Source organism: Spea bombifrons, chromosome 1, assembly GCF_027358695.1.
Source record: "Spea bombifrons isolate aSpeBom1 chromosome 1, aSpeBom1.2.pri, whole genome shotgun sequence".
NCBI lineage: Eukaryota > Metazoa > Chordata > Amphibia > Anura > Pelobatidae > Spea > Spea bombifrons.
The window spans coordinates 77,023,498-77,036,532 of NC_071087.1; the positions used below are offsets into that span (position 1 = coordinate 77,023,498).

Below are 13,035 nucleotides of genomic sequence, written 5' to 3' on the forward strand. Positions count from 1 at the left end.
GCAGGTAGAGGTTAGACAATTGAGAGTGCTGCAGTATGGCATTATATGGTGGGTATGAGGAGTAAAGGGACAGGTAAGCCCAGGTTAGTATCTGTCACACTTCAGGGTAGACTGTGTGTGATGGAGTAGGAATCGGGAGGTGGGTATGTGGCAGGCAAGTTGAAAACACGAGGCGAGAGAGGGAAGGAAAGTTAGCAACTAAGAAATAAAAAACAAAAATGGTGCACATCATAATTATGGGTACATATGCTTGTGTAAAAGCATATAAATATAAAAAAAAAAGTTCACTTAAAACAACCAAAGTACAAATAAGTATCTAAAATAGCCCTCTTAATACTTTAAGTACAAATTGCAAAACTAAATCAAAACTTGAAAAATGCATGGGTTGTTTTAATGTTTTGTTTTTTTTGTACTATGCTCTGTGTTTAATTACGTCTAAGATTTTCATTTTAGATGTGTTTTACGGTAGGATCAAATAAAGTTTATCGCTTTGCACAAAGCTTTTATTTTTAAAAGGATATTCAAGAATAGATGAAATTATCATGAAATAATTCCACGGTGACACTAAGTATTTTAGCTACCTTTTTATATTTTCCTTATTGTTATAAATGAAGGAAACAAAACAAAATTGTAAAAATGTACATTTATATTCCTGCCTGCCAACAGGAGGAAACACTTGAGATTGAATGAATTACAGGAAGATTGTTAAATATAGCACAAATAATGGTTTCCAGAGCAACCAGTGAAAATACGCTGCTGTGTTATTGACGTATTTAAGTACGCTTGAGGAACGTCTGCTGCTTCCTCTATTAATTGTATTACTTATTCAGGTGACGTCAGGGATTATGGGTAATACATCAAGTTGTCAAGGTTCTTGTTTAGGTCTAAAGTAATAGTTATGGATTTCTGTAATTCAACAGTTTTATTTGTATTCTGTAGGTCTGTGAATATGAAATCATGCTTTGGGTTTTATGGTTTTGGGGGGTCATAGTAGCAGAGGCATTGTTAGGAATAGAGGAAATTACTGACCAATTTTGCCTACGGGGCATTTACTACAAAGCTTGTTGGTCCAAATCTGACAAGGGCTCTGATAAGGCTAAAATAAAGAGAAGCCATGTAGAGCAGCCCCCTTCTAGGATTTAGCTATAAAGGACATAAGCTATAAAGCTATACATCATCTTACATGACTGGCAACAATAAGCAATGATTTATTCAACAAAAATTATTCAACTAAAAGTATAACATACACAGTACATGAGATATATATTTCTATTCAGGTTTGAGGGTGATAAAGGGAATAAAATTAAGTCTACAAACAGCTAAATAAGATGGAGCTAGGAAAGGCATAGCAAGGAGGTTTTTTTTACGTGACTAAGGTTAAAGTGAAATTCTGATCTGATATGATCTTGGACGACAATTGACGTGCCAAGCATGTCATGGGGTTAAACGATTTTATAAAGCAGTCCATTGCTTTGTTCATTCAGCTGGTATTGCTGCAATCCCTGGGCATTGAAGCATCCAGCAACACAAAAAAAAAAGTAGGGCCCTGTACGATTGCTCCTGGGAGTGGTCATTTTCACTATATTGAATTTGCCTTTCAATTATGGCGGTGCCCAGGGGTTAAAAAAAAGTCCTTAAGATGTGATCAGCAACATTGGCTGAGCTTAGAAGGAGATTGTTGAAGTGCATTTACATAGAGGCATTCAGCAACACACAAGAAAAATCAGGGATCTTGTCTCATCGCTCTTAGGAGCATTTCAAACGGCCTGATAGACATGCTGCCTTTAACAAGATGGCAGTGCCCCATTCAAAATAAGAGTTCCCAGAGGGGCTCTCAAGCCCTCCTGAGAACTTTGAGCCCCCTGCAGGTCCACTACAGGTACTGCAGGCAACCCTGCAGGCCAATGGATCTGTCACGGGGTTAGGGAGCGAAGGAGGACCCAACTATGCAGATATATGGATGAGGCACGGTCCAGTAAACAGTCCGAATAACGGGCAACAGCAAGCAGTGAGGTCAAAAACGTATCCGAGGTCGAGGCAGGCAGATCAGAAGCGTAAACGGTATAAACAGGTCCGAGGTCGAGGCAGGCAGATCAGAAGCGTAAACGGTATAAACAGGTCCGGGTCGTAGGCAGGCAGCGCAAAGACGTAGTCAAAAAAACAGGCAAAAGTCGGTACACAAGGCAACAGAGATATATAACGCAGAACAGCACACCCAAAAGCTAAACACTGGTTACACGGGTAAAGGAGAGAAATACAAATGGCGTTTAAATAGGAGAAGGTACTCACAGATAGGCCGCGGCGTGGTGTGCGTAGCGTGTGGCGTGCGCCGCGTGACGTCATCGCGGCCGCGGCAGACTGCCTATCTGCTGTCCTGGTGATATCTGCCTGCACGTCCTCGGCGTGCAGGCACAAGCCCCAGCGGGGGAGCGGAGGCAGGACTACCCTGCCGACGTCGGGTTGCGGCGGAGGTGGAGCCGCGACACCGACATGTTCGTACGGCGCCGGTGGCAGTGACGGGCGCGGCGGCGCGTGTGACGCTCTGCTGACGTCGGGTCGTGGCGGGGGTGGAGCCGCGACCCCCGACGTGACCGCACGGCGTCATCGGGCGGACGGAGAGAGCCGCCGCGAGCACCCGAGGTAAGTGCTGCGGCGGCGCGCGTGACAGGATCCCAGCTCACTAATCGCTAAGTGATCAGTTAGGGATTAATCAGTTAAATAAAAAAATTGAAAATGTCAAAATATTTTTTAAAAAACCATGTCATAGGCGCAAATTGACCATAAGTCAAAATGAAAATAAATTTGTGCACCCCCCAAATGTGAAATGTTAGCACCCAAACAAACATATGCATGTGTGGTATCACATATATGTGTTGCTGAACATATATTGGTGGCTATTTGGCAGTGACATATACCAGGAACTATAAATTCATACCTGCAGTACCATATGTGTGGGGGGGGCACTAAAAAAAATGATCACTACAAACTTCGACAAAGGCTGGTGGTAAAATTAGTGCATGGAAATGGTTGAAATGCCAGCATTTGAAATACCCTGGAGTGTCTAGTTTTCAAAAATATTTGATTTTGTAATTGGCCAGGTTCAAAAACATCCCAAATAGGACATGTGGTCCGGAGGACCAGATGTGAAACCCATGCATGGATGGTATCACTGGACTCAGGAGATGTTGCTGAACATATATTAAGGTGGTGTTTGACAGTACCAGTAGCTGTAAATTCATACCAAGTACAAGGTCTGTTAGTAGAATGAGTGCATGGAAAGAGTTAGAATACTAGCATCTGACATACCCTGGGGGGGGTCTAGTTTTCAAAAATATTTGGTTTGATGGGAATAGAGTGGGGCAAAATGACCAGTTTTTTTTGTTTTTGTTTTTTTTTTAAACGGTCTTGAAATAGCAATATGCTACTTGTGCTTATTGTCCTATAACTTGCAAACTCGGGAGCAATAGTAGAATCTATTTAGCAGTTTTTTTCATTAGCTTTTGAAGATGAGTAAAATATTTTTCAAATGGAAAAAAAAACTTTTTTTAAATTTTCACCTTGTTTTATAACTTTTTTTTTTATACTAAATTAGCTATGAGCAAAATAACGGTATCTAAAGAAACACCTTCTTATCCTGAAAAAAACCCCAATATATAACCTGTGTGGATACGTTAAATGAGAGAGAAGAAAATTACAGCTAAACACAAACCTTTGTCACAAAGGGGTTAAAATCATGTATGCATATACAGGTGCATCTCTACAGTGAACAGTATGAATTTACATTATGTCTGATTGTATGTTGTGTTAGAGCTGACCATGAAATGGGTAGCAGCCATAAAACAAACAGCAGCATAAGTGAATTCATTTAACCTTAGCAGTTTATAAGATTTTCAATTAAAAAATATTTCTTACCACCACCCGCAAGCTACACAACCTCCATTATTCGTACTCTGATGGTTAAAACAGATAGGAAATTAGTCTATGACATAGAGTTAGGACACTGTTCTTGTGCAGATACTTGGAAAGAGTTATTCTGGATATGAAAATAATTAAGGAAATCATGTTTGCTTTCTTAATGTTCTGCCAGTATCTGAAAGGATTTCCTTCCCTTTCTATACTCCCATGGTATTGAAGTCTAGAGATAAGACATTGCAAGAAGGACGTGTACAATAGATTTTCATCATCAGAGCAATTTTCCACATAGTCCCAGTGATCATTTGTTTTTTTGTCTGAAATCACTAGCTCAAATGGTTATATAGATACCTATAAAAGTGAACATGCACCTTGTAATGGGTTCATCAAGGGAGCTGTAGTCACTCCCAGAGATCACCCAGATGTATCCTCCTGTTGTCCCCAGAATCACTTCCAGCACCAGTCAGCATGCACACCTTGGAACCCTGCTACGTGTACCCAATAAGTAGACACAACTACCTTCGAGAGAGTACAGCAAGAATGAACAATTAATTGAACAGAATATAGCATTTTTATACACAGAAACATCAAGACAACAGCCAGGTTTTAAACAGAACAAAAGGATTCAATCACATCAGTACATACCGTATTTGCTCGATTATAAGACGAGGTTTTTTTCAGAGCAAATGCTCTGAAAAATACCCCTCGTCTTCTAATCGGGGTCGTCTTCTAATCAGACCTCAAATAGAGGAGTTGGCAGCGGGGGGTTGTCTGCGTCCGTCGCGTAGACCTTCCCCGACTGTCAGAGTTCAGAGCTCTGATCTCTGACAGCCGGGGAAGGTATTTGCGACGGACGCAGACAAACCCCCGCTGCCAACTCCACCTCCTTCCGGCTGCAGCGGAAGGAGACGTCAACCCGCTGCCCCGGCAATACAGCAGGAAATTGGAAGCACCGGTAAGTAAGTAAGTAAGTGTGTGTGTGTGTGTGTGTGTGTTAAATGGGGGCATAGGGCATTTCTCGAATGCCTTATACCCCTATATGCCACTCTGGCACTTAGGGGGTTAAAAGGCATATTATGGGGCAGAGTGGCATATAGGGAGGTATAAGGCATTTCAGGAGGCAGAGTGGTGTTAAGGGGGCATTTAATAGAGCACTCTGCCTCCTGAAATGCCTTATACCTCCCTGTATGCCACTCTGCCCCATAATATGCCTTTTAACCCCCTAAATGCCAGAGTGGCATATAGGGGTATAAGGCATTTCTGGAGGCAGAGTGCTCTATACAATGCCTTTTAACTCCCTTAATGCCACTCTTCCTCCTGGAATGCCTTATACCTCCCTATATGCCACTCTGCCCCATAATATGCATTTTAACCCCCTAAATGCCAGAATGGGATATAGGGGTATAAGGCATTTCTGGAGGCAGAGTGGCACATAGGGGGTCAAAAGGCATACCATGGGGCACAGTGGCATATAGAGGGTTAAAAGGCATATCATGGGCCACAGTGCCCTATTGGTGTGGCAAGCCTGGGGGCAGATGTGCGTAACTGGGGGACAGGTTGGAAAATACAAGGAAATAAAAACAAAAATATTTTTCTCAATCATAGCTTTTATTAAAAAAAATAGTTTACATGAATTAACATTTACTGGTAAAACTTTTTTCCTTTAGGGTCGTCTTATATTCAGGCTTTTTTTTTTTTCCTAAGTTAATATTCAGATTTTGGGGGGTCGTCTTATAATCAGGGTCATCTTATAATCGAGCAAATACGGTAATTGAATTACGTCACACAAGATTAAGACTTAACTAGAACAATTTAAAAACTAACTAACTTAAGGTGCAGGGAAACAATGACTATGGAAGGGGTCTTCCTATGGTGTGAGCAGATAGTCTTTGTACATTTCAACCTGCATTTTTACAAGTGCCCCCCCACACGTCCCCCACAGGAGGAACCATGGCCCAAATATCCAGTGCCCACGAGACTGCAACTCTCAGGGGGCTGTGTCTGTCCCAGCAATGTAGTTCTGTCACATATCTCCCCTTTAAAAAGAAGACTGAACTGGGGCCAGACTCCAACCGGGTCTGCAACCAGTTCAGTCAGAGAGCTCCATCGCTCCTAGAGTTGTGGATGCAGGGGGCTGGCAAGAGGCAGCTCTCCCACTAACCAGTTCTGGGGTGCACTTGAAGACCGGGGAGTTCGGGTCCTAGGCGTGTCCCACTCACCAGGGCAGAGAGACAGGGTCCATAATCTGGGTAGCAGGCTTGCTTTCAGTCCTCTCTCCAGGGGCCCCAGTGACGGACAGTTCCCTCACACACCTGTTCTTGTCAAAATAACTACCGCAACAATAAATGATGCCACACACCCTGCACATAAAGCAACACCTGCAATTTCTTTCATAGTTTCAAAGACTTGGTATGTGTGTCAGCCAGTTGTTTTGCGAAGGAAAATGCTAACAAGTAAATTCTGTTCTTTTTATCTATAGAAAGCCTGCTCCAGAACTTCTCATAGAATATTCTAGGAAAGTGGACTTCCTAAAGGGGTTGTTAGAAGCTGATAAGCTGGTAAGAATATTCCGTGTCAAAAAATGACTTTGATATTTTGCTTCACTACGCCATATGTGTCTGTGCTGGAGTATAATGATGTTATGAATAAATCTGATATGCAATAAACTGTAATGGATATAATCATTAATTTGCATAAAACAAAATAAACCCAGCACTAAAAATAAGTGTGAGGACACCCCACTCCCCTTGGCACTCATTTGCTCTGTTTTCGATATCTTTGCTGTGGTGCTCCAGTTTTCAGGATGTGTTTACTTGTATCAGAATCACTGGCAAAGGACCAATACATTAAGTTGTAATAAGACTTGTATCATAATACCGGTGGTGACATTACATCTAGACACAAGAAGAAGCAGGGAGGCATAGGAGAGGTGATTCTTATGGCTGTTGTAGAATAGATTGTTTCCTGCATGACCCCTATCATTACATAGTCAGCCAGACACAGTTTGTGGTACAGCACGACTCATCATTATTTAGTGATCCGGACAGACAGTGGTATAGTTTAAATCCCATCACTATACACTGAGCCAGACATTGATGATGGTGTAGCATAGCTCCCATTACTATAAATTTTTGTTGGCATTTTGTTGCTTTTTCACTCCCTCTCTCGTACACTTTCACACACTCTCAATCTCAGTGTATTTTTACCTTCTCCACTTCTCTTGCCTCTTCTTGTTCTTCAGTTTTCTTTTTTTGTCCGCTTCTTGGAAGTACTTCAAGGGGACATAATAACGCAGACAAATTCACGGAGAAACTCTTCTTTGTCCATGAATCCATTTTTATTATTGTGGCCTCTTGGAGTACTTCCCCAAATGAGTGGAGCCATGAGGATAGCCTCTCTCCACATTCCTCTAATTGTTGGAGAGGGTGTGCCCGGAGGCTCCACCTTTTTGTGGAAGTGCTCCGGGAGGCCTGGTTCATGGAGAAACGGGCAAAGAAAGAAGACACTGGGAGAAGCGGAAGAAGAAAAAAAGGCAAAAGGAGAAGTGGAGCAGCGGATAAGAAGACAAAAACATGGACAGGGTCTATGGAGAAGGTAGGGAGAGTCAGCTGGAGCAAACGTCACCCCTTGCACTGTGCTTCCCGCCCAATCTGCCCCTGCTATTCAGAGCATCTGGGTGTGATGCACCAACCTACGTGCTCTGTTGACGCTGCAGATCTCATGCGGGCCGCATGTTTGGACGCCCTTGCTATAAATGGTAACCATTGTTAGAACATCCAGCTAATTTGGTTGGTCTGCACACTAACCTGAAACAATAGGTCAATGATCAGACAATGGACAATACAACATTTATCCTCATCTGTAACCCATCATTTTTACTTATAGGCTTCATCTTCAGAAAAAGCTCTGGCCAACCAGTTTTTGGCTCCTGGACGTACACCCACAATCAGTAAAGAACGAACACCAGTAACTAAAACTGTTCACCTTCAGACCCAAGCTCGCTACACTGACGAAATGAGGAAAGAGCTACTTGGAAAGGTGAGTGTGCGAGCAGAGCATATCTAGGGTATTACTAGATACGACCCACACATAAATAGCATATTGCAGGATATATTGTGTTAGGTTTTAGTTGTGTCACTATGGACCATAATCTTGTAGCAATGTTGTTAATGTAGAGCGGTTGCCAAATAAACCAATAAAATGTTCATGTTTACCGCTCTGCATACAGTTTTTTTAGACCATAATTGCTGTTTCCTAAATAATTTTGGTGCAAAGGCAATCTGTGCATTTGAGCTACCATAGTTATCTGGAGGTATGATCACATTCTGCCCATTGCAGCTGCTACCTAATAAGATACGCAGATAAACAGAGGTCTGTTTATTACCTTCAGATGGCAGTAGAGCATTTGTATCTCGATCACAATGTCATAATACAGTAGCTTTTCATTGTCCAGTCAGGTTTTTCATCTGTGTTGTGGACTTTAACGTAAAAGTGGTTCAAAAACGTAATACCTTCAATTTCATCCATAGACCTAAAATGTTTACTGTTATTTACAATGGGAACATACTATTTTCTAATATCCTAGTGGCATGGCACATTTAAAACGCTATAACAAGTGGACTACTAGAAAACATAAAGTACAGTTAAAACAGTTGTCTGTTTAATGGTCTGCAAGATGTAGTATGCCTTCTTCTGGTTTATGAAGGACATTTCCTTTTTTCATGTCATGCAGAATAGGTTTTTACAAAGTCTAAAAATGGGGACTGTTGGGTATGCATGTTGCATTATTATCCTCGGTATAAGGTCCAAACCCTTAATAATTACCTGGGTCCAGTTGTTTCGTTTTTATATTTAGTTAATGTGGTATTAGAATTTACCCTATCAACTAGATATTTTTGGGATGCAAACAAGGTTAATTCTGCAAGCAAATGATTCCTTAGAGATATGTAGTCCTTTATCATGCTGTTCAAGCCTTGAGAAAGTGTCTAGTCCTTGGAATGTCTGCCTGGAGAGCAAGCAGGGAGATGCAGACATATTCACGGTCTAGGGTACACGATAACTGCTGATGTGACTCATACTGGAAAGTCAAGGAGCAACAGATGTGTTCCTTTGTACAAGGAAATGAATCGGCCTTGGAAGCTTTAGTTACCAAGCACCTTTTCAATGAGTGTGAATGAAAGGGTGGTAAAAGTAAATACTGCATATTCGTGCAAAGGTTCTCATCTGATTCATTCTTATTCTTATAGAAATGTGTGTGTGTGTGTGTATATATATAGATATACAGATTCAGAGCAAATTGCATGCAGGTGCCCAAACAAGAGTGTATATTTCTATAGGTGTTTTTTTCTAATGTTGAACTTTAACTCTCCTCCTCTTCTTCATCTTTTTTGCAGACTACCTTGTCCCCTAACGGTAAGGTTTTTTTTATTGTTGTTAATAACATGTTGTTATTTTTTGAACCAGGTGTTATAATACCATATACGTGTGATTGAAAACAGTCATACAAATACATTCAAATAAAAATATTGTTGTGAAAAAAAAAAATATCGAGTAGAGCAAGATGGCTCTGCATAATGCATAATGCATGGTTAATTTGGTATGTTAAGAGTCGTCTTGTCACACCAACTGTTATTGTTTATTTAAAAACAAAACGGAGGTAACTGTTTTTTTAATTCTCCAAAAGCCCTATTACAGTTTGTGTTGTTAGAAACACTATGTACAGCATGTTTGTCAGGCTTTTGTTATGCTGTGAGCACAATTATCTCAGTTCACTCACCTTACCGCTATTAAGAAGTTGAAATAATGGAAAGCATAGCTTACAATGTTTTCCTTAATACTTAATGCTATTGTCAATTTAAAAGTTATAATTAATTTTCACTTTCCTTCTTGTAGTAGCAGTAAGAATCAGCTGGTTCTCTATAAATAAATATGTAATTGGCAATAAATCTGGTGTGGCAACAAGTTACATCCTTTACTAGATGAAACAATGCTCTAATTTATGTGTATACATGGGGCTTGTATGGGAATGGGTTTGAGGGATCACTGCGCTTATATTTTTGTTGTCTTTGTTATTCTTTCCCAGTATGTTTTATTTGTGGAGGGGAAATCTGTAAGAGTAAGCATTATAATTCACTTTCTGTTACAGATTCAGGTGACTCTTATCCAAGGAAGAGGAAGTGAGTAGTGTTTATAACACGCTGTAATCTTGTGTTTCTGAGTCTAGCAATAAAAATGAAGAATTGACAGAACCTTGCCCTTAGGAAACAAGGGAAGCTAAAAGTCCAATTTCAAATGAACTAACGTGGCCACAGTTAAACATCTTTCTCCGTACTGAAACACGGCTTCAACTGCATCCATCCTCTTCAGCATTGTGTAATTATACAATTAATAGATTTGGACTGCAAATAAGAACTGTTTGGTCCTTCTAGTCTACCCTCTTTTTTCTGTTGTAAAAACTCTAACATTGGTCCTTGGTGTTGTCTTGCAATCAGCATAGCTATATACCTATGCTATGATAGATATAATAAATTATATCAGTTCTTCAGGCTTACCTTTCAAAGATAGCGGTACATGTACCCTTGGTGCATATTTATTACCAACCTGCCCCAGGAAGTAGTGTTGGTCATCATGATGAGCACAATACATATGTATGTACAGCTGGTTTGTACAGCATATGGAGAGATGGTCTTGCTGCCTAACAATATTTTCCATCATTTAGGGGCTCCATGTCTGATGACAAGCAGTCTGCAGCAGAACTTGATGCAGTGTTACAGCACCATCACAACTTGCAGGAGAAGCTGGCTGAAGAGATGCTGCGTCTGACCCAAAATCTTAAAAACAACACCCTGGCTGCACAAAACGTTATAAAACAGGACAACCAGGTATTGCAGAGAAGAAGCCACAATACACATCTATGTAGCACTGTAATTCTGACTAGTTTCGTAATTGCATACTTTCATCTCAGTTACATGTGCATCTATACTTATTGCTCTGCTAAACGTCTTTTTCTTTTGTGTATTTCTCACTCCCTGTCCCTTTCCACCCAGACACTCTCCCAGTCACTGAAGCTCGCTGACCAGAATTTTGAAAAGCTGAGGACAGAATCAGACCGCCTGGAGCAGCATGCCAAGAAGTCCGTTAACTGGCTCCTCTGGATCATGCTCATTTTTGTCTGTTTCACCTTTATTAGTATGATCCTCTTCATCAGAATATTCCCTAAACTTCGATGACAGCAATGGGCCTGTGTCACTTTACTGTACATTGTAGCTCCTGATTGATTACTCTTCTAAACAGGCAGAAGCAGGACCTTTTTATTGTGCGGACAAGTAACATTTTCAGCAATTAGCACCACAATTAAGGAGACATTTTATTTAAGATGTTCAAAAGTTGTACTATAAATACACCAATCTAAGAATATTATACAAGGGTGTTATTTTTTTGTTTTTTTTCCTAATTTATTTATAAACCAACACTGTAATGTATAGTATCCATTGATATATGTACATTTTAGGGCCAGAAGGATTTTAGTTCCATATAGTGTAAATGTGATTGGCTTCTGCTTCTCCCATTGACGAGAATGGGAGTATGTGCAAATAGTATACTGATGTATGCTTTCTTTCGGTAGAGGCAGCCCGGGGAGAAGTTAAATGAGACATAAGTCTTGTTTTCCAACTCTAATAACTAAACAATAGATGGACAAATTTGCATGCAGTAAAACGCAACATGGCCTCTAGTATCCATTTTAAATGAAATCGTAAAGTGTTCCTTTAAGTTTATGAGGTAACCAAGTTTTTGAGATTTTTACAGCATGGAAACAGGCAGACCAGATGGATGGAATGATTCTCATCTTCTTGTACTGGGGAGGGATGGTACTTTTGGACTGGAGGGCAAGACCAACCAAGTGGCTCTTTTTTGCTACTGCATCATCCCACCATTCAGACCTTCTACAGGCAAAAGAGCTATATGTTCAGCAATCAACAGGGCGATTCAAGTTTTTTCCAGTTATTTTTCCACATTTATATAGTTGCCCCCAACTTGTTGTTTATAAACATGATACTCATTATCTTTAGAGCTCTAAGAACGTTAGTGACTTGGTTTCTAGAAATCAACTCAGAATAGCAGCCAAAAAATGTGTAATCCCTATACTCTGTATAGTTTGGTGCATGGATTCTTAATTTTTGAGGTATTTTCTGTCTTATTCAAATTCTTCCATAATTCCCTCAACTGAAAGCAGAAAGTGTAAGCAGGCTTCCTGCACATGCTCAGTGACTCCGATTGAAGTCAGTCGCTGAGCTTCCACTAAAATTAGTATGAGCAGCAGCCAGTTGTGTGTGCTAGAATAACATAACAAAGGGGCATCCAACGTGCGGCCCACGGACCAAATGCAGCCCGCGGCACCTCGAGGTGCGGCCTGCGTGAGATCGGCAGCCAGGGCAACCGGGATCACAAGAGCCCTGCTGCTTACCTGTGGGAGGGCCTTTTGTACTTCACAGAGGAAGCGGAACTCAGGAGAGTTCACGTGACATCACATGACTCTGCTCCAGTCCTGCTTCCTCTGTGCAGTACAAGAGAATGCAGAGGGAGGCCGTGCCCCCTGCTGAAGTCTGTGAGCGGCATCCAGAGAGCTGCAGTGCAGGTTAGGGGTGAGGGAGGATGTTTGAATGAGTGTATGCGTGATTGAGGGAATAAATCTGAATGAGTGTGTGTGTGATAGCATGGATGAGTAAGTGCTGGAACCTAGGCATGATGGGACTGTGATTGCTGTTAGCAATCACACTCCTATCATGCCAAGTCAGCCAGTACATACTGAAACCTGGCTAGCTGCCCCTCTTGTGTATTGATGCTGCCAGCAGTATGGGGTCTGCACACCACTTACAGTCACCCTGTGCCAGCATGTACTGGCTGACTTGGCATGATAGGAATGTGATTGCTAACAGCAATCACAGTCCCATCATGCCTAGGTTCCAGTATTTACTGGTTGCCTGGGTATGATAGGAGTGTGATTGCTGTTAGCATCGCACAGACATCCACAGGCTGTCCCCACTAGACATGAGGGAGTCTGAAGCACGGGGGACAAGTCTCGGGATTCTCTGGTAAGTTTGGGGGACAGAGTGGCATATCTGG

The 13,035-nt window shown here is 41.4% G+C and overlaps 1 protein-coding gene across 1 annotated transcript in view; it reads left to right on the top strand.

The window, feature by feature from the left end:
- The window catches only part of USE1 (unconventional SNARE in the ER 1), a 24,636-nt gene extending 13,300 nt beyond the window's left edge, over positions 1-11,336 (top strand). Inside the window, exons 3-8 of the mRNA XM_053464302.1 lie at positions 6,392-6,470; positions 7,798-7,950; positions 9,306-9,324; positions 10,058-10,088; positions 10,631-10,793; positions 10,959-11,336. Of these exons, the coding sequence (XP_053320277.1) occupies positions 6,392-6,470; positions 7,798-7,950; positions 9,306-9,324; positions 10,058-10,088; positions 10,631-10,793; positions 10,959-11,141 (628 nt within the window). The 3' untranslated portion in view covers positions 11,142-11,336. The remainder of the gene's footprint in view (positions 1-6,391; positions 6,471-7,797; positions 7,951-9,305; positions 9,325-10,057; positions 10,089-10,630; positions 10,794-10,958) is intronic.
- The last annotated feature ends 1,699 nt before the right edge of the window (positions 11,337-13,035 follow it).